General features: G+C 45.2%; 1 protein-coding gene across 2 annotated transcripts in view; it reads right to left on the bottom strand.

The window, feature by feature from the left end:
• Window positions 1-8,775: 8,775 nt before the first annotated feature.
• Lrig3 (leucine rich repeats and immunoglobulin like domains 3) overlaps window positions 8,776-22,254 on the bottom strand; it is a 50,652-nt gene continuing 37,173 nt past the window's right edge. Inside the window, exons 11-19 of one of the 2 annotated variants that reach the window (XM_036170214.1) lie at window positions 21,734-21,805; window positions 21,086-21,249; window positions 17,560-17,880; window positions 16,049-16,330; window positions 14,412-14,864; window positions 13,661-13,819; window positions 11,079-11,222; window positions 10,713-10,982; window positions 8,776-9,495 (exon numbers count right to left, since the gene is read on the bottom strand). In XM_036170214.1, the coding sequence (XP_036026107.1) occupies window positions 9,251-9,495; window positions 10,713-10,982; window positions 11,079-11,222; window positions 13,661-13,819; window positions 14,412-14,864; window positions 16,049-16,330; window positions 17,560-17,880; window positions 21,086-21,249; window positions 21,734-21,805 (2,110 nt within the window). In that variant the 3' untranslated portion in view covers window positions 8,776-9,250. The remainder of the gene's footprint in view (window positions 9,496-10,712; window positions 10,983-11,078; window positions 11,223-13,660; window positions 13,820-14,411; window positions 14,865-16,048; window positions 16,331-17,559; window positions 17,881-21,085; window positions 21,250-21,733; window positions 21,806-22,254) is intronic. The other variant, XM_036170215.1, reaches the window with a different exon arrangement.

The following is a 22,254-nucleotide window of genomic DNA, read 5'->3' as shown; positions in this document are numbered from 1 at the left end:
TGCTCCCTTAGTGAATAAGTTGATCCAATGTCTTTCAATAACATCTCTATGCTGATGACTCCTGAGCTCATAAATTCATCCTGGATTCATATACTGCCAACCTGACATTCATGGCTGCCAACCTGACATTTCCATTTGAATATCACTCAGAATTCCTGAGTCTGCCCAAAACTGAGTTGACATTCTCTGCAATAAACCTCACTGTCCTACATTGTCCCCCGCCTGGGATTAGACATCTGAGATTCATTCCATCTTTCTCAGCAACCTTGTTCTTATTTTAGTCTGTTATGAACATAGACACAGAATTAACGTGTAGTTAAATACATATTAATATGCACAAGGCCTAACTCATTCCCCAGTATTGAAAACATGCCTATTAACTCATGTCTTCCCTTTGATCAAAACCCTTCATGTCTCACAGAGGAAAGACCAGCGTACTTTCCCTTACGGTCCTGTCATCCTATGTTTCTACAACTCCATTCTGCTTTGGCCATCAGCTGCCACCTGCAGGCCTCTACAACATCGGTGCCCTTGAAGTTTGTCTTCACTGTTGAGTGACGTCCCCCCGACACGAACACCTTCTTCAGGATATAGATAAATGAGTGAATGTCCTCTGGTCATCTTATGTAAAATTTTATTCTCTACCTCTGATATTGTTAAAACCATTTTCCAGCTTTTTTTTTTTTTAAACACTTGTCACTTTGCACCATGCTGAAGAGCATTCATTAGCCTTATTATATTTACTTCACACTATGCTGAATGACGGGGTTAAGTCTTATTTATTTGGCCATTAAACTTCCGCAGGGGGCACAATACTCCTCACAAGTGCTCAGTGCACATTGCGGTTTTCTTACACCCTGCTGAAGCCTTTTCAGGATTATTCTATCATCGGTGTACCTCCTGCCCCTGGGTTCTCTTATTTGCATCTAGACATGTAACTTCTCCAGCCTCAGACACAGCTTTTCTCTAGCACAGTGGTTCTCAACCTTCCTAACGCTGCGACCCTTTAACACGGCTCCTCATGTTGTGGTGACCCCAACCATAAAGTTATTTTCATTGCTTCCTCATGACTGTAATTTTGCTACTGTTATGAATCATAATGTAAATATCTGATATGCAGGATATCTGCTATGCGACTCCTGTGAAAGGTCATTTGACAGCCCCCGCTACCCCCAAGATCGAGACCCACAGGTTGAGAACCACTGATCTAGCATTTTCCATGGCTTCATAAAGATTACTTTGCTCTTCTGGACTTTATGTTCTTTTTCTAATGGCCTACTGAAATTTCCACTTAGTATTCTAATAAATCCCTCATATTGTACAGAATAAAACCTATTGATTTCCTTCTTCAAACTTAGCACCTTCTGTACCATGGTACATAGTGCACCTGTATTATCACCCATCTAATTGCAAAAGTCACAGCTTCAGTCTCTTCTCCAGCTTGTAGTTTCTCCCTGCTTCCAAGGAGGAGGTCCTGCTTGGTCAGCAAGACACTCTAACTCCTCACTTTCATTTGGAACCAAAAAGTACAAGTGGGTATGCATAAATGTATGTATGTATGTGTATGTGTGGTTTTTATGAGATGCAATCACACAGAAAAAAAAAAAAATGAAATGGACCGTGCCTGGTGAGATAGCTCAGCGGGAAAAGGCACGTACTGCCAAGTCTAATGACCTGAGTTCGAGGGTGGAAAAAAAGGAAATGACTTCATAGTTGTCCTCTGATCTTCCTCATGCACTATGGCACACACACACACACACACACATACATACATACATGCACACACACAGACAGACACACAGACACGCACACACATACACACACGCACACACACAGACACAGACAGACACACAGACACACACACGCACACACAGACACACACGCGCCCGCACACACACACACTCACGCACACACACACACGCACACACACACACATGCACACACACACACATGCACACACACACACACATGCACACACACAGACACACACACACACGCACATGAAAGAGAGACACATACACACATGAGAGAGAGAGAGAGAGAGAGAGAGAGAGAGAGAGAACAGCAGGAGCAGAGGCTAAAGTCTGGTTTCTGCAAAGCTTTATGTAGCAAAACTGGCCCAGAGCTAGAGAGGGCCAAGATTTTCCCCACACGTTGCAGAGTGAGACTGGGTTCACTGCCACCACCTGAAACTGAGCCCTCAGCAGGGCTCTGCGGTTGTGGAAAGATTGGGAAGAGGAAGTGACCACTGGCCAGGTCTAAGACGTGTGCCAACCGTACACAGTCAGTGCTGGAACAAAGCAGACAGGACCCAAATCCAGCTGGCAGCCAGGTCTATGACTAAATGTGACCTGTACTCAGGCAATCTTAACTGGCTAATATGGAAGCTGATTCTAGTTCTTTTTTCTTTTTTTTCCCCCCCGAGACAAGTTTTCTCTGTGTAGCCCTGGCTGTCCTGGAACTTGCTCTGTAGACCAGGATGGCCTGGATGGGAGGGCAATCTGGCTGCTATGTCTGTCCCCCCATGATTGTCAGGAGAGTTGATTCGGTGGATCTGGCTGCCTAGGCGGGTGCTCCCTTCCTCCCACACCACTCCATGCTGCGTCCCTCCCAAAGCTGTACACTTGGTCGAAGACGATGATGACAACGAACTTCCCGGAATAGAAGAAGACCAGTCTTCGGTCACGAGTATAGGAGTAGCTGCCCTTCCCTAGGACCTTCAAAGAAGCTCTAAATTATTTTTATTTTATGTGTAAGGGAGCTTTGCCTGCATGGATGTGCCAAGTACCCTGAGAGGTCAGAAGGGAGCATATTGGAACTGGAGTTACAGACAGTTGTGAACTGCCGTCTAGGTGCTAGGACTTGAACCTAAGTCTTCTGGAAGGGTAATAAGTGCTCTTAGCCATGGAGCCACCTCTCCAGCTTCTGAAGGCTTCACAAGATGACCACTAAATCACTAAAAAATGATAAATGACATAAAAAGAGGAAAAACGAAAACTTGCACACATGAATCCCAATGCCCATAAGCAAAGCCAATGCTAGGACAGACCATTGACAAATATCTACCCTAGTACCTGGAAGGCTGAGGCAGGAGGATTACAAGTTGAGGCCAGCCTGGGTTCCCACCGAGATCCTCTCCTAAAATCTGGAAAAGAACAATCAGCAAAACATGAGTCTAGCTAGAGGAAGTAGAGATTAATAAGGATCCGTGAAATGATATGCATGTCTGGAAGAGTGAGGATTATGAACAGTACTCAGTTTGAGAACGGAGTCCCGGTGACCTGGGTAAAGCAGTTTCAACTAGATTTGAATGCGCTCTTAGGCTGGAAAGGAACCATGATTTTTGGAAGTTTTACTGAGAAAACTTGAGAGCAGAAAATGAAGAAGTGAGGTTTGGAAATGATACATATGGCTGAATATGATGCTGGCAAATGCATTTATAGATAGAGGGTGTTGGTGACCCTACCAGAATTCAGAAAGAGCCACAGCTCTCAGTGACAGCTGAGTCCCCACCTCCACACCACACGGTCACATGGAGCCATTGACTTTTCTAATAGGAAAAAAAAAAATCATTGGACACATCTGTTTACCTCTGGTACATTGCACGTGAGTGGAGTTTCCTGGTAAATGCTGGGTCATCACAGATAAGAGGTTCTCAACCTGTGAGTCATTAGCCTTTGGGGTCGAACAACCCTTTCACAAAGGTCGCGTATCAGATATTTACATTATGGTTCATAACAGTAGCAAAACTACAGTTATGCAGGAGGAGCGATAGTCATTTCATGGCTGGGGGTCACCACAGCATGAGGGACTGGACAAAAAGGTCACAGCATTAGGAAGGTTGAGAACCACGGGTCTAGAGAGTGTTTAAAACCAAACAACACACAAGCCAAAGAGGACTTTGAGCTCTGTGCTACAGAACTTCGGTTTCTGGTGCTGTCATAAAATACGGGGGCTGGGCACTTATAAAGAAAAGCAGTTTACCTCGGGGTTTGGAGTCTGAAGGACATAGTGCTAGCTCTGGTGAAGGTGGCAGACACCACCTCAGTGATGGGAGCAAGTGTAGGGTCACAAGGCAAGACAGGAAACCAGAGCACGGGGATGGCTAACCAAGCTCTTTGAAGCAGCTCTTCTCTGTGGGAACTAGCAGGTCCCACAAGAACTACTAAATTCCTCCTGAGGATGTCTGCAGTGACTCAGTTCTCTTGTACCGGGCCCCATCTTTTACAGACTCACCACCTCTTATCGTACTCAAGACCAAGCTTGCAACATACAGGCCCTTGGGGACACTACTAGATCCAAGCCATATCACTTTCACTTATTTATTTATTTTGGTTGAAACCACCTTATTGGCATACAGGTTGACTGTACTTAGTGCTTGTCATGCGTCCCAGATGGCTTCAAGAACAACTACTTTCTTGCGGTTTCTCATGGTGGCTCAGGAGCGAGGCTACCATGCTTGTGACAAATCCACAGGCTCGGCCAGGTGAATGAGGAGGAAAAACAATTTGGGAGATAATCATTTGTGTCCAACGTAGGAATTCGAGGGACTATTTATTTCAAGAATAAATATTTAGCCGGGCGGTGGTGGTGGTGGTGCACGCCTTTAATCCCAGCACTCGGGAGGCAGAGCCAGGCAGATCTCTGTGAGTTCAAGGCCAGCCTGGTCTACAGAGAGAGATCCAGGACAGGCACCAAAACTACACAGAGAAACTCTGTCTCGAAAAACAAAACAAAACAAAACAAAAAATAAAATAAAATAAAAAGAGTAAGTATTTATTTTAGAATAAATATTACAGGGCTGAGGAAATGGCTTTGCAGGTAAAGGCATCAGCAGAAAGGTAGTGAGTGGACACTGTGCTGAGGCTGGTAAAAACTATAGCATTGGAAGTCTGAGAGTGTTCTGAGGCCGGGCGAGGACACGGGGTGAAATGGTAGCGTTGGGATCACCTAGTTATTCTGTAACTAGCATTTAGTTAACCACTTGAGGGTTCTAACAGACTCTTGATCCATTCAGACCCACTTTAGAAAGGTTTTCTGGCAATAGCGAAGAGAAAAGTGACTGAATAAAGTAAGGAAAGAGACCTGCCCTGTCACCGCTACAAGAGACAGGTAAGAGGCGGAGCTCCAGGTGCCGCCATGCGATCCCAGGAGAGGCATGTAAGACCTTGAGGAAACCCAGGCGCAAAATCAACAGGAAGGGTGATGACGGACGATAATTAAACAAGGGAGAACCTGAGCTGGGATTGCGCTGGGCAGGTAGATACACCGCTCCAACGGCCTCAGGCACCACGGTGCTCAAGGGTCATGTGACACTCCGGGTTGTTTGGTAAGAAAACAAAGATTTTAGATACCAAATCAGTGCCAGCCAGAGGCTCACTAGGCAAGAAGAGTAGCATGTGAACCATGTCAGTTACATAATCAAGAAACTCCTTCTGTCCACTGATTAACCTGAGGAAAAAACAGAACTATGTATATAAAGTTGGGCAAATGAGTGGGCTGCCCAATTTCAGCTCTGATCTGAAGTTAGACCAAAAAGGCCATTTGTAGAAAAAAAAGGGACCAATCACTAATGGGCCTAGGGATGTAGCTCCCTGGGAAAGCACTCACCCAGCTCAATTCAGTATTTAAAACACACACACACACACACACACACACACACACACACACACACACACCCCTAGTCAAACAAACAAATAAATAAAAAATAAACAAATACAACAAACAAAACTACTCTGCAAAAACACGAAAAACAATAAAAAGCATATAAACCAACTTCATGAAAACCATGGTAATAACCTCATCATGATACTAGGTGCTGTCTTCAAACTGGACCTACGACATTAAACTAAATAAAACGAAGTCAGTCATGAAAGCCCAACAAAGATGCATGAAAAGGAGAAAAGAATTGTAGACAAAATCTAAGAATAGCTTGTAACAGTCTTGATGATTTTCATTCTTAAGAACCTTTAATAACGTAAATGCAATAAAAAGCTGCATGAATATTGGTTAAACTTTTCCTTCATTCGTGGATAGATGATATGGAATTTAAGATCAAGCATTAGATCCCTGGTATTAAATGGAGTAGGAAAAAAGTGAACCTGAAATTTTTACAGTAAGGATGGATTTGAGCAATTATCAAAATATCAAAATCAATTATCAAAAAAATGAAACGTATTTTTTTTTTTGCCAAAGATACTCTATCCAACATCAAATTTCTTAAAGAATAAAAGAAAGTCAACTGACTCCAGATATTGGGATAATTCTGTAAATGCATGTGTACATCTATTAAAAGATTGTGCCGATGGTTTTTAGGTCACATTTGAAACCTCCCGGAGCCCATTACCATATTGTTATGTGACGCGGGTTTAATGAATTCCTTGTTAAGAAAGAGAAGTTCTGGTAACTAGATATTTCTGAAGTCATTCATGAAGGAGTGGTCCTCTCTTTGAAGACTGATTTTGTTTGGGAGGAACAGGGCGCTGTGTTCTTCAGTGTGTTAGAAATTATAAGTTCCAAATTTTCCTACTGCACATGTCTCATCACTTCCGATCCTGAGATCAGGGGAGACAGGGGGGATATGCTGCCATGACATTCAGTTCTCAGCTATTGAGAGCTATCCCAAGATCTTAAACAGGTCAAGATCACACACAATAAATCTCTTTAGCATCAAGAGTGGGATGGAGAAAGATACCAAAGTTCTATAAACATCTATTAAGATACGTTTGTATGAAGTGTGATCTTCTACCAGAAAACAAGAAAGCTGTGCTCAAAGTTTAAGAATTCTGCTTAGCAATAAACTAAACCTTAGGTTGGAGGTAAAGCTCAGTGATAAGGCACTTGATTGAGACCCCAGGTTTGACCCCCAACATCACAAAAATGGGCAGACCAAAGGATTTAAGACTCACCCTTACCTTTATATTACTTTAGAACTTACTATCTATATATTTGTTAATCCGATGGGAGGAATCAACACAGTGTACACTCTTTTCTTGCTCATGTCCGAGGAACTGGGTTCTTCTTTTTTTTCTAGACAGGTAAGATTCATATCTGATCCTTAAGTTTGGCCAACCAGCACGGTAAAATCATGTTGAGGTACCCAGTTTTACCTTGTGTTAAGAAAGACTTTTTATTTTATGTGTGAGTTTGCCTACAAGCATGTCTGTGCACCGTGTACGTGTGGTGCTTGTAACATCCAAGGAGGGCATCAGACACCCCTGGCACTAGAGTTAGACAGTCGTGAAGCTCCATGCAGGTGCTGGGAACTGAACCCGGGCCCTCTGTGAAATCAACAAGGGTTCTTTCCTGCTGAGCCATCTGTTCACCCAATAATCTAGCATTTCAGTTTAAGGCGTTGTCTTAAACTTTTGTACCAAATTTTGAAAAAAAATAACTCCTTCAAAAGAAGTTCATAATTAAGAAGTCCATGTTCGGAGCATGTTGGGTAACAGTGTAGACAAATTCACAGTAAGAGTTCAAAATTTATCTGACTTTGATAAAGACAAAGCACAGGAAATCACTTCTCCTACTGAGTCGCTGGTTGTCCATGGAGGGATGCACTTCCTGTCTTAGATTCCAAGGTCTAAATAAAAGGGGATGATGCTTCCTGTGATCTAGGTTCGGGCTCCTGACTCTCAATAGAGAAGGACACCCAGCAGGAAGACCGTACCTCCACTGTGTCCTTGCAGAAGATCCTGCTTTCCCAAGTACTATTTTTAGTTTACTTTTAAAATATCTGCAAATGGCTGAAACCCACATCTTCAAGTTTTGATTTTTTTAAATTCAGTAATGCTACACTAACTTCTGTCGCGGCAACTTCTGTTGGGCCAGAGTGTTTTCCTTAAATGGCACGTGCTAACAAGTGTCTCCTAAGGATAAATGTCCTATCCCCAGGGACTTCAAGTGCAGTAAGTTTATCTCTTCTGTTGCTTGCAGAGAGGGTAGTGTTGAAACTCTCCCCTTCCTTCATCCCGTGCGTGAGCTGGGGACGTAGCATGCTCCCTTCATACTGCTTGAGACAAACACCTTAAAAGACTGTAAGTGTTGAAATGACAGGTTCAATGTCTTAAATTTCAACGTCGTGGAGTTGGCAAGTCAGTAAGGTACGTTCATTTAAAAAAATGCTTCAGAGCACTTTAGAAGCGCTGTGCACAGCCCAATCACGTTGCTCTGTGCACACCAACCACATCCAGGGAAGACTAGGAAGGGCAGCAAAGAGTGGGATGACATCTCACAGCAACCGTGGATGAGAGCCCACCTTCCCTGTGGCCCTTTCCACAGCAGAGACAGGAGATGAAGAGCCTGCTGCCTATAACACAAGCCATGGTGGGTGGGAAAGTCCTGCGGCAGACATTAGGTACTGGACCCCAGGCATTAGCATTATTAAGGAAACATGGATTGTGGGGTCATTTAAGCCACAGTTGTGACCGGATGGATGGCTGCCTCCACTTCTTTTTTTTTTTTTTTCTTTAACCTTTTTTCGGAGCTGAGGACCGAACCCAGGGCCTTGTGCTTGCTAGGCAAGAGCTCTACCACTGAGCTACATCCCCAACCCCTTTGCATCCTCTTCTTTTTGTGAGGTTAGGAATATGCTTCTGATGGCTGCAACTCCTTCTCCTGGAGTGTGCTTGGCTGTGAATCACGTGACGTCAGGCTTGTAACCATCCAGGGGGTGGGGTGGGCTGAATGGGCCCTTTGGCTGTACTTTAATACGTTAAATATAACTTTTAATTCATTTGACATGTGATAATACAAATGAAATAGGTCCAAAATGCATTGAAAACAGTAAAATCTCTTATTGTATAAATGGGGCTTGGCACCAAATGACACATTTTATTAAATGTAATGTGCAAAATAGAATGAAGTGGCCTCTATCCAAAAAAAAGGGGGGGAGGGGTTAAGGCAGGATTATTTAAAAGGCTTTTAGTACTCATTCTCAATAAAAAGAAATCTGACTTTATAAAAATACATAAAATAGTCATGGACTTATGCCATTAATTTACATAAGATATTTTTCATATAAAACAAAGTTATAAAATACTTTTTAAAAATGCATTTTTATATGAAAGTTATTCCCAGTATAAAATTTTTATAACTTTTTGTAATTTTGGTTCATCTGTATAAATAAAGCATTTTTTTTCTCCTTTTTTAAACTTTGTAAGTCCGTTTAAAAACATAGGATTCGATTCTGTGTCTCTTAAATAGAAGCCCAGATGAGGTAGTGTGTCGATGTCCCTTGCTCCCGTCCAGTCTATGTGCCCGAGTCACAAGGCTGGCAGTCTGGAGTCCTGTAAGTGTCTAATATCTGTGGATATGCACACCTGTGATTCTCCTCCCGAAAATCTGTCCTGTCTTTCTCATCCTCCTCTGACTCAGAGTCCAGTTCGGGAGAGGAAATCGCTGTCACAGGAAAGGGCCTTGGCTGACCGTCCCGTGGCTTCGCAAAGCTTGAAAACGCATCCAGGTGAGGTCTCCTCAGAGGTTTTCCAAAGGTACCTGGCAAGAGAAGAAACTCCCATGAGCACGTGGGGCCTTTTGCCAGCACATAAATGAACACACCGAAAAGAGCGAGCATGCTTCCATGAACGTGAATAAGTTTTTCCCAGAGTCCTATGCAGGTGTAGGTGTGTACTGTGGATACACTATTTACAGAATATTAGAATATTACAGAATACTATGCACAGAACACCTGCACACCTGCTAATTCAAAACCACCACATAAATCAATCCGTTTTAATGTTTTCTCATGACCCTTAGTAACATTAGTCACTCACTGAACACTGAAGTTCCTGAAGTTTGTCGATTGAAAAATGGCCCCGGACAGAGCCCTGGCTTGAGGGTCTGTGAGCCCATGAATCTCCAGGCAGGGCTATTACACAATACCCAGCCAGTGTCTTTCCACAGACTCTTGACTTGCCCTTTCTTCAACTGTAGCAAAATATGAACCAATCAACTAAAACTTCCACCCTTGTTCTACAAAACGTGCTTTCATTTTGTTCCCTCCCTTTCGGGAAGGTATATACATAATCACACTGGAACAATGAGTAAAATTTCTTAAACGTTTAAGGAAAATGATTTGGAATTTTCCTTTTAAAAACAAACCAAGGAGACTAGAGCATACCAGGGCATGTGGAGGCCTGTTTTCTGATTGCTTCGCTCAGTAAAAAGAACATTCACTCTCGGTTCTTCCCTCCAACTGTTCTCACACATGAGACCAGGGGAAAAAAAATCACAATCTACCTGAGGGGCTAGCTGTTGTTCAATGGCACCGGCTTTTGCTGTGAGCGTTGCGGGTCTCACCCCAAGATTATCTTAATGGTCTGAGCCAGGAGAGGTAGGGTGCTGTGCTCCCGGCTTCCACTGTGAGTTCAGTTAGGAGCCAGCAGCCGTATGAAACCACAACCATGCAGAGAATACAGCTCCACCCCTCAGGCTGCCGGGACCCAAAACCACTTTTTCCACATGGCTGACAAGCTCAGCTCCTAAGTTATTCCCCAAACTCTTGTCTCCTGCATGCCACACACAGCATAACCCAGAAAGCTCCTGGGGCTTAGGTACAGATTAAATACATAACCACACACAATTCCCAGCCCCGACTGCACTTCGGAAACATCTGCAATTCAGAGGATACCACAGTAACATCAGAAATGAAACCATTGTCCCAAGCAGGATGGAGTCTGAGTGAGAGACGATTCCCAGCTTGATAAACTTACCCATGAAAGAGTTACTTGAAGTCACTGATCCTGGTTCCTGACTTGAACTAAAATCCAAAGAGGACTTGTTTAAACACAGGGTCTGAACGGCGGGTCCCTCATTCTGAGAGTACATGGAGTTCATGAGATTTCTTGAGTGTGGCCACGGGATGCTACTGAGGCTCCGATCACAGGGCTCCTCTGAGGGATGAGCGCACGGGAAGCAGTCCTTCTTCATGTAGCTGGGCTCACAGTGGTCCATCAAAGCTATCCGGGGGTCAGAACTGCAACCTTTTCGAGTAGGGACCCACAACAGAAGGAGACACAGTTAGCATGCCTCCAAGTCTTTTCAGAGAACAGAACTGTAGTCAATCAAGAAAGCCATACCTGGAAGATAAACTTCAAATGGATCTGGGCCATAGACACTCCCCTTCAAGAACACAGGGCCTGTGGAGCCCACAAAGGGGCAGAGGAATGGATCGGGGGCGGCTTCTACATCGGCCTCACTGCTGTTGTCAATATGGCATGTCCCTTAAAGACACAAATCTCAGTCACTAAACTGTATTAAATGCCATTCAACTTTCTCTCTGGTTCTGATTTCCCAGATTTACAGAAGAAAACTTGGCTAGAATGTGATAAGAAAGAAAAAGTACACACATACATAAGATTTTTTTCTTCTCTCTCTCTCTCTTTTGGTTTTTCGAGACAGGGTTTCTCTGTGTAGCTTTGTGCCTTTCCTGGATCTCGCTCTGTAGACCAGGCTGGCCTTGAACTCACAGAGATCCGCCTGGCTCTCCGAGTGCTGGGATGAAAGGCGTGCACCACCACCGGCCCGGCTTTTTGCTAATTTCTTAAGGCCCATGCAGCTGGGCTTATAGTGGTCCATTTAAGCTATCCTGGGGTCTGGATGATAAACATTTCAAATTGGGATCCACCCATGAGGGCAGCTATAGAAAATCCTGATAAGCCTTTGAGCTAGGTGTGCCAACCTTGCTGCTAGCCCCATTTGAATTCTAAGGGAAATGGATCTATGTGTGGGGCCATGGTTTGAATACTCAGCACTACTGCATTCCTGTAAAATGTTCCAGATGACCAGACTCAGGGATTTGACTTAACCTCTCAGTGCCTTACCTCAAAGCTGACTCCCCCCCCCCCAAAAAAAAAAAAACAAACCCAAGCCAAATCAAAATATCTCCTGGTAGTTCAATTAATCCACATGCCTTTATCGCGGCACTCAGGAAGCAGAGGCAGAACCAGGCGGATCTCTGTGAGTTTGAGGCCAGCCTGGTCTACAGAGCAAGATCCAGGACAGACACCAAAACTACACAGAGAAACTCTGTCTCGAAAAACCAAACCAAACCAAAACAAAAACATCATGGAACCATACAATAGTTAACAGTGGACATAGCAGTCGGAGGATTACAGACAGGGTCTCCTTCGAGTTGCCATGGAGGCAGAGAATGGACGCCCTTTGGTCTAACAGAGAAGCACCCTGTGGCCCCTGGAGCTGGCCACCTTCCCAGGCCAGCTTGTCACTTCTATGCCTCAGCCCTGTCCCTTAAGGCGTTCTCAGTTAGCCTCACTATACCTGACTGAGGTTGGGTCTGTTCTTGGCCAGCACTGACACTCACTCTGTGCTTGGGTCTGCTGCCTCTGCTCTGACTGTCTTTCCTAGTACATCTTCACAGTTAGCTTGTCTTTCTTTCTTTTATATTCTTTGGGTGAGCATCCACCTCACCAAGGGCTAAATTCAGAAGCTGAAAACAAGTATGCATTCTGGTATAGAGCAAATCTAGACGCTCCATTAAGGATGGTGGTAAAAGAAAATGCTGAGAACAGCCCCAGGAGTTTTTGACATGCAGAGTTCTTGACATGGGACAAGCACTGTGTATGGAGTTTTTTTTTTTTTTTCCTTTAAACCACCTATCTGGGAAGTGCTGCAACCCGTTATGAACACAGGGGAATGGGTCTGGGCTGAGATGCCCCTGCATCCGGCTTCCGCCATCTTTAGTCTCAAAAACATAAGGCACCATGTACGACATCCGCTTTCCCCAGTAGTCTTCAAGCCACCTGGCCTGTGACACTATGCAAGAAACTCCCAACACAGGACATTACAATGTAAAGAAAATATGACCTCCTCAGAGAAATTAAATTTGACCTAATCTGCCTACTCTCCTTTCACCATTAAAAAAGAAAGGGGGCATTTTTCAAGAATTTAACAAAAGGATATAGAATGTGCCTGTATGTGTACATGCGTGCACACACAGGAGGTTGCACGTAAGAGAGCAGATTTCCCTGGAGCTGAAATGACAGGTAGTTGTGAGCCACTGGGAATCAAAGCTAAGTCCTCTGGAGGAGCAGTAAGTGCTCTTAACAGCGGAGCCATCTCTCCGGGCCCCCGACACTAGAATTTTGTGGGGACTACCATGCATCTGTAGATAGCTCCTCACAGTACAGCAGTTTTTCTCAGTAGTAATTCTTCCCCTCCACGAGCATGGGAGGTATTTCCATCTCCTACTATTTTCTTCACTTTCTTTGTTCTGGGTTTTAACGTTTTACTTTCATTGGTTTTACATTCTCTGCGCAGCTATAAAAGGACTCTATTCCTACTCAGAGGGGGCTGTTTTCTTTCTCTGAGAATTCACTCATGTGTGTCTTTCCACAGCATCTAGTCCTTAATAAAACCTTAATGTCCATTCTGAAAACAAACAAACAAACAAACAAACAAAAAAACCAGAAAGGGGGGAGGAGAAGGGGGGAAGAGAAGAAGGGGAGGAGGGAGGAGGGAGGAGGGGAGGGGGGGGGGGAGAGAACTGTGGTTTTGCTACTAATCTTGGGCCAGGCCCTCATCGCTGTTATCAGTTTCTTCTGAAATTACTATTGCATCTAGGACACCCCCCCCCCCCATCCCCACCCCCCCCCCCCCCGTGACTTCGAAACAACTGTCCACGGACGTCTTAGACACTCACCAGCCCCATCATGCTGCGGAAGGAAAAACCCACCTCCTGAAGACGTCACGAACTGGTGGTGACTTCCGCTCTCTGAGGAGATGTACCCATCCTGTCTGTCAGCTAATGTTCCCTGAGATGACAGATAACTAGGGATATCGGCCGGCAAATTGGTCTCATCTGCAATCAAGCAACAGGACTCCATCAACAGCCTTGCCCCACAGCTTCCGGGGGCGCTGGTAGGAAAAACCAGGGATGGGCCCACGACTGCTTTTCAGCTCTGGGCCGCGAGTTAATTTTGACTTTATTCCCCACAAAATACACCCCTGCCCAAATTTGAAAACCACATGTTCAAAAGGTAATGCCTCAAAAACACGAGCCCAGCCCTTGGGTCACTCCCATTTCATCAGTGGCAGAGTTTGCCATCAATCCTCATTACAAAATCCACTGCATGTGCTCCTGCCTCCCTGTGATCATCCTGGAGAAGGGCTATTTCACTCTGTGCTTCGGAGTTTTACCTCTCAGCCATCAGGATTTCCTGATGAGGTTTTAATAAAAAAAAAAAAAAAAAAAAAAAAAGATTGATCTTTGTGCATCAGCGTTATTCCAGGCTGGGTGTAATTTTTAGCTACCCGTATTCCTGCAGCTTGTAGCCCATGAGTCACCCTTCTGAGACAGGCTCAGACTGTGAGACACAGCCGAGAAGGGAATGCTTACGAGGCCACAAACACACATGACCACCGCACCCCGGGCCAAGCTTGTGTTTACACACCTGTGTTGGTAATACTGCAGTCCTCATTCCTACGCCTTGTGTGGTAGATGATGACCACCCACACGAGGGATGTGCCTACCACACAGCAAACCACGGCTATGATCACGACGCCCACGGTGGCCCATCCGTCATCGTCTAAGGATGGGGCAGTCATGTGAGGGGAGTCGCAGGTCGGAGTCGGAATCACACTGAGGCGCATGTTGCCTCGCTCGGTGCCCAGGGTGTTGGACATTTCACACGTGTACTTTCCAGCATCGCTGACGTCCGAGTCCACGATAATCAGCAGCTGGTTGCCCGCTGCAAAAAAGTGCCTCTCGGTCACCACCAGTGGGCTGTCATCTTTTGTCCAGTTCAGCCTGGGGGGTGGGCTCCCCCCAGCGATGCATTGCAGAACCGCCGTTTCTCCCTTGGTGACAGTTCTGTCTAACAGAGGCCGCAGAAATGATGGTGTCTCTGAAAGGACAAGGTTTGGGTTTCCTAAGTGAAAACTGGGTTCCACAGAAGACCTAGCAGGTGAATTGATTTAAACTGTGTACTCCTACAGCTCCTCAGACAAGTGTATTAAAGAGCCCCACACGAGGTAACCTCATCCCGCAAGTTAAGGGTGAAATTTATGAGTTTTTAATCTCAATCTCCCTCATCCATGCCAATGGATGGGTAGTGGGAAGATAAAACTTTTTTTTTTCTTTTTTTTTTTTTTTTGAGCAGAGAACCGAACCCAGGGCCTTGTGCTTGCTAGGCAAGCGCTCTACCACTGAGCTAAATCCCCAGCCCCCCAAAACATTTTTTAAAGTCTAGAAAATGTATAAAAAATAATAATAATAATAATTTCATGCACAAGACTGTGTTGATCTGTGGACAAAGGCAAAGAACTCTTTAGAGATTTATTTTTATGACTTCTAATTAAGTGTACGATATGCACGTGTCCGTGTGTGGGAATGTGAACACAAGAAGAGACTCCTGTGGAGGCCAGAGGTGGTGGGTTCCCTGGAGCTAGAGTTAGAGGCAGTTGTGAACTGACAATGTGGATGCTGGGAACCAAATTAAGGTCGTCTGAAGCGGTACACATTCTTAACCACTGAGACACCTCTCCAGGCCCATGCTTATTTATTTATTTTTTTAAATTAAGTTTCTCCTGCCAGATACCTAGGTCTGAACGGAAATCTTGGCAGGTCCTCCTCTACTGCCTGGCTCTCGGTAGGTTATTGTAACTCTCTCAAAGACATGTGAATTATGAACGCGCCCCAAATCTGACAAACACCTCCTGTTTGGGTAGGTGGTGAGAACCGGGTCTTCCGGGAGGTGGAGCCAAGAGGACGGGTCTTCCCCATCTGTCTGTAGACATTTTCTTACATGTTCTTTACAACACCGAGATGACCAGTGGCTGTGAATAATCCCCACCCGCAAAGACAACACCGGAGACTGTACTCCGAGTGAAGGGGGCAGATTCATCTCCCTGGCCACAGGCCTGATTATGTCAAATGACCCCTAGAGGTCCAAGCTAGCCAGAGGCTCTTTGTTCTTTTGAAGACAGAACTCTCTGGGTCTTCATCCGCCCCTGTTCCCCAACAGCTTCTATCATGGGGGGGGGAGGGTCTGGGTGAGTTGGGGCACTCAAGAGGGACTCAGAGTCTCACCTAGCACAGTCAGGGTCGCATTTGCAGAAACACTCCCTGCACTGTTCTGAGCCGTGCAGCTGTAGACCCCGATGTCCTCAATCTTCACGTCCACTATGAAGAAGACGTCGTCCTCGGGCATCACGTGCATACGCCTCTCCCGGGCAGCTGGGAAATCCGTGCCTCCGTCCTTCTGCCAGGCTATCTGTGGGGCCGGGTGTCCCACGGCAGCACACTCCAGGCGGGCCATGGCCCCGGCACGGATGGTGAGGTCCATGGGGGTCTTGGTGAAGGAAGGTAACACTGAAATCACAAGAGGCATGCAGGTGTGACCGGGGTTGCAAGGCTCACCCACGCTGCTCCTCTTCTAGGTACTCGAGGAGATACGTGACTTACACAAGGCAGAGGGCTATTGCTCTAAGACAGAGAACAGCTGGAGAAATGAAATAGCTTGCTCCAGGTTACACCGGCGGCCGGTGTGATGGAATCAGATGGCACATGAGTCACAGGATCCAGTCTCTGGCCGTATTTTAATTTTCTCAATAATGAAGTGCGAGATCTTGGGCAAATCAGTAAATCTCTCTGTACTATGACCAGTCACTTCATCTGTTTTTTTCCCCCCAGTCACATAATTTGTGACTTTATCCCGTTCTATACTCTAAATTCTTCTATGTGCCAGGCCTTAGCAATTGCCTGCTCAATGACTTCATTAATAAATCATATTCCAAATCTTCTACCAGGCAGACCTTAACCATTAAAATGATAAAGTGGAGAGCATCCAAAATACAATCTTAGAATTGTAGAATTGTATACCTGCCACACAAATGATGCTACAGTACTACCATTTAACAGTGGCTGCTGTGAACGCATTTACTGAGCAATACCCAAGCTCCACGGTGCTGGGCCAAGCCACTGACATACACACTTTATCTTATTTATGCATCATGATATTTCTAGGAAATGGCACTTAGCATCTCTTTATTTTTACGTACATTGGTGTTTTGCCTGCATATGTGTGTCTGTGTGAGGGTGTCAGGTCCCCCTGGAACCAGAGTTACAGACAGTTGTGAGCAGCCATGTGGGTGCTGAGAATTGAACCCAGATCCTTTGGAAGAGCAGACAGTGCTCATAACCGCTGAGCCATCTCTCTAGCCTCCCCCCCCATCTCTAATTGGAAGATATAGGTACGAAGGTAAGACATTTGTTGAGAATCATAACTATGTATCAGGAGTGACGGTATTCACATCCAGAGCTGAGTTAAAGGCAGTATACTGTGTGACCCTCTATATCATGGTACTCCAGAGAGAGCACAAGTGACTGGCTCATTTTCATTCTGGTTCATCCTGCCTGCCACATTCAGAGAGGTGAATTCAGTAAATCACTGCTTTAGAGACAAATAATAAAGAACGGTGATTTTGTGTAGCTAGGTGGGAAACTATGAGAAAGAAAAGCAGGGGTTGAGGGGAACAGACAGACACTGTAGCTGTTTCTAAACGGTCTCCTGAGACACTGGAGGAAAGGGGATCACGTACTGTTTACGGTGAGCTTGGCTTTGACCGAGTACGATGAACCGAAGTGGTTGGAGATGACACACTGGTATCTCCCTTCGCTGGTGAATTCCACGCTGTGCAGCCTCAGGATGGTGGTGTACTCCATCACCTCACCTCCCTGGGCCCGGAGGTGCGCATAGTTCTCCAATTCAGCATCCTGCAGCAGCTCATTGTCTTTTTTCCACGCAAACGTCATTGGGGAGTCACTGCTGCTGGCAGCTGAGCAGGTAAAACTCACGTTGGAGCCTTTTATCGCCGACTGCGTTTCTGGTTGAACCGTGATCTGGGGTTTGGGGAAATCGTCTGTTTAAAATGGAGAAGGAGGACACAAGGTCACTTGAAGGCCTCAGAGTACACCCATGCTCAAAAGCCAATACCAGGCAACACAGTAGAGAGCTAGCTTAGGGTTGACCCCATGCCTCTGTTTTATAGACACATCAGCTGTCCCAGGGCTGAACGACATCCTGGGAGAATGCTCATAGGAAACCTGCTTGAGTCCAGTGGAGACGAAGGCTCCGTCATTATTTACCTGAGAGAAGTGTTACCTTGAAACGATCGTAAAAGTTTACGCCACGTGTCTGGTATTTTGTATAAGCATAAGGAGAGCAGTTAAGAAGGCACAAGGGAAATTAGACCATATTTAAAACTGAGGGATGCAGTGGAGTGACGCTGGCTGACAGCAATTAAGTGATTATTTTATAAGAGCTTGTAGAGACGATCTGCAATCTTCCCAGCACAAAGAAATGATTGAAGTTTGAGGTGATGGATCTACCGGGTAGCCTGACCTGCTCACAGGACATTTTCTTCGTGTACTGAACTGTCACAGTATACACATACACCTGCATAATTACCATATTAATTACCATGAAACGTAAGAAGAATATTTTTTTAAGGACGAAAGAAAAGCAGTTTAAAAACTTCCAGGCTCACAGATGATCTCTGAATGTTATTATCAGCAATTACAACCTTTTGCTCAGGCTCTCCATTAAAAAGATCAAGTAAAACCTATGCAATCAAACATCAATGGCAGATAATCATAAATCCCTATCATCAAGACAGCAACAAGTGGCTTGAGAAACCTGGAGAGACCTGGCTGCTCTCGCAGAGGACCTGCGATTGGTTCCCAGCATCACACTGCTCAGCTCGTAACTGCCTGTGACTGGAGTTCAGATCCCTCTTCTGGCCCTATGGGCACTTGAATACACACGACGCACAAGCAGGTAGACAGGCATACACATACACAAATAAATTAAGAAAAGACAGTAATGAACAAAAAGCAAACAAATAAGAAAGCCAAAAATAAATCAAGCAGACGAAAAAGCATGTGCGAGGTAACACACTGGCTGGGGCCTGAAGTGGGACAGCCCATCAATCAGGCTGCTGCACAGCCTGTCGGGCTACATTATAATTAGAGCTGGGCAACTCTCTCATTCCAGGCCGTTATTTTTAGTTCTCTGTTACTTTTTGGACGAGTTACCTTTCTTGAACTTCAGTTTCTCAGAGATGGCCTAAATAAAGTACAGGAAACTACCAGATCTCCCAACATGGATTTCTGGATAATGGAGAATCTGAAGACACAAGTTTTCAGAAGGACCCTGAACGGAAACAGGGTGCTGCCCTGACCACGGCTTGGCTGCCAGCTTCCAACCCTATGCCTGTGGGTTGTTGAATAGGAGTTTCTTCTGTGTGATTCTTTGAAATTCCCATCCCATCACTCAGTGTTCTGATTCATAATGGAGAAGGGGGAAAAAAACCAGATAAGCACTCCAGATGATGCATTTGGGTTTGTCTCACAGAACCAGAGTTCGTATATCCGGGCGAGAGAGCCGTGAGATAAAGAGTATGGAGAAGGAGTAGCGTAGGCCCTGGTGGATGACTGCCAAAAGCTTATTTGGTTCCAAAACCTACATCAGAGGTTTTATTTCCAAAAATTGCTGGCACCATTAAATTCTGCAACCTGATATACATACATACATCAAAAAAGCAAAGCAGTGTGTAGTCAGGTTTCAAACACCAGGGTAAAATGCTGGCCTATCGTTTCTTCTCACACAGGCCTTAGCTTTAAGCAAATTTTGATTTTGTGTTTTGTACACACATTTATTTTTGTAAAGGCTTCCCTGGAAGCTAAGAGTAAGGAGCTGTCTGGTATTATGACAGAAAACTGTATCAGAGATGGGGACTTTGTTAACCATGGTCTGTTCCCTCCCTAGTCAGAGGAATTCTGGGTAAGAGGATTTCAAATACTGAAACTCTTGTTTGCTAAGACAATGGATCTTAAAATGATTTAACGATAAACTCAAGCTTGCCATTCCTCCTAAGGCTTTACCCACCAACGGTCCTAATTCCTTGGCTACTGAATTTCCTTTCCTCCAAGCCTCTCAACAAACCTCAGAGTTGAAGAACGGAAAGCAAACTGCAGAAATGCACCACAAGACCGGGCCACCTTGGATGGGGGAGGAGCTTACTGAGGCCCCACCCCTCCCTGAGAGCTATAGGCAGCCAGAGTTGTTGCGGGGGGAGAGTCAGGTAGCTACAGTGCCTTGCCCTTTCACCAGTAAATAATGCACCAATCATGTTCACACAGACAACACTTACTAAACACCGTGGGTCACCAAAAAAGACGTGAAAAATAGGAGCTAGATTCTGGAAGAAGGGGGTTTGGTGGGAGGGGGTGAAGGCTGAGAAAGGATAACGGGGGGGGGGGGAAGAGATTTATATATATATATGAATGAATTGGTGAAAATAATTTTTTAAAACAGAATATGGATTTTTGCAAAGGGGTAAACGGCAGTCAAGACGCCTTCAGGTTCCCTGGATTGGTAGCTATGAACCCATCTACTTAGGAAGCTGCACTGTGGAGTTCCAGGCTACCCTGAACAACTCAGTGAGACCCCCCATCTCCAAAATTAAAAACAAACAGAATAGTGAGGAGTGGGGGAGCTGGTGATGCCACTCGGTGGAGGAGCCCTGGCTCGGGGCACACAAGGCTCCAGGCATGATCTCTACAAACACACAAGAGAATGCAGCTCCTAGGCTCAGGGACCGTCTTTGAAAGCCACTACTAGGAACTGCCATTTTTCCCCCCACGGTCTCTAAAAAACAATAGCAGCAAAATCAAGAGATCGGAGTCAATGCCCCACCACCACAGGTGGCTGTTGATATGCCAACTACAGAACCAGCGTCAAAAGCCAGTAACACGCCTCCACAGCTGGGCGCAGAGGACGGTGGTTGAAGGAAGCGAAGAAGAGTCGGGTCCGACTCATTCAAGATCTGACTTTTCTCTTGCCACCAAACCATGCTGATGCTAAAACAGATATGAAGACACGTCGGTGAACTCTACCAGTGTCTGTAAAGTGTTAACGGGCAGCAACTTCCGCACCCACTTCGTCAACCTCAGCAGAAAGCAAAGGTCTATTCAGAGAACACAAATCTCTTCAAAACCATTATTTGGACAAATTAAATGGGAGGGAAAAAATTAATGAAAATCAAGGGCGATACTTTTACTCACCGCACACAAAGCCATCTGGGCTGACAGTAAAAATACTTCGCCCCTTTAGCAGCTGAGGGTGGGCACAACTGGCATTGATGAAGCTCTGAAAGCTGTTCTCCACCACCCACTGTGGGAGCCATTTTAGCTGGCAATCGCACAAAAGGCTGGATGTGTTCAAATGCCTGAGGAGAGGAATCACATTCAGTTTGTTTGCTATGAAATGCAGACTTCTACAAGTCCGTCAAACTTAAATATTAACCAAGTGAGGAATCTGGAAACTAAAGGCACGATGCTGCAAATACTCCATAGTCTTCCTTAGAATGCAAGGCACTGAGCTAGCGGGGCCTTTGGACTCGGTTGCTCTTATTGTCCTATTGAGGCAGAAGTGCCCACACATCAAAATTCCTAACGAATGCAAAATGAGAACTATATTTAGGAACCATACTCTATATGGTCCCACAAATGTAAGCTGCAAATTCAAAACAGAGAGCAAAAGAAATTCCAGTTGCAACCAAGGGGACAAATAACCCACTTCCCCTGTTTCCTGGTTTAAACATTAATAATGTCAAGAATGCGCTAGATATTTTTTTTTTTGGATGACATATCACATGACAGCTCCCCTTTGGGGCTTTATGTGAAACTGAAGAAGAAAAAGGAAACACTTACAGTTGCTGAAGCTTCTTCATCTGGGAAAACGCATTGCTCTGCAGAGACATGATGGCGTTGTCACTCAGGTCACTGGAAAACAGCCAAATCAAACACGTCAGAGTGGACTATGGCCAGGACGTGTCCTTAAGGTCTGGGCCACACCCGACTACCCGCCCCCCCTCAGCAAGCCAATTCTCCACGTTGAAACGTGTGACGGGAACCTCTGCAGTGGAACCCCTCAGAAAGTTCTGACCGAGGAACCCAGAGATGGGTCCAGTCATGGGGAGAGAGTATCATTTCTGTCACCACACCCAGGGCGCTGACTCCTCAAGGGCTCTGGCTGATCTGCCCACTGTTTATTTCTCATTATTCAAATTTGCTGTTAATGAAGTGTGCAACCTAACGCTTCATGACTGCGCACTTTAAAAAAAATCTTCCCTAGCCTACTTTCCATGATATGTGTTTCGAGATACACTAATGCAGGCGTTCCTAAAAGCAACCCAGAGAAAGATGGCTGACCTACGTAGCTTGGCACAAAA

The sequence above is a fragment of the Onychomys torridus genome, chromosome 20, assembly GCF_903995425.1.
Source record: "Onychomys torridus chromosome 20, mOncTor1.1, whole genome shotgun sequence".
Classification (NCBI taxonomy): domain Eukaryota; kingdom Metazoa; phylum Chordata; class Mammalia; order Rodentia; family Cricetidae; genus Onychomys; species Onychomys torridus.
Note: the sequence above shows the minus strand (reverse complement) of the source record. Positions and strands in the feature narration are given on the sequence as shown.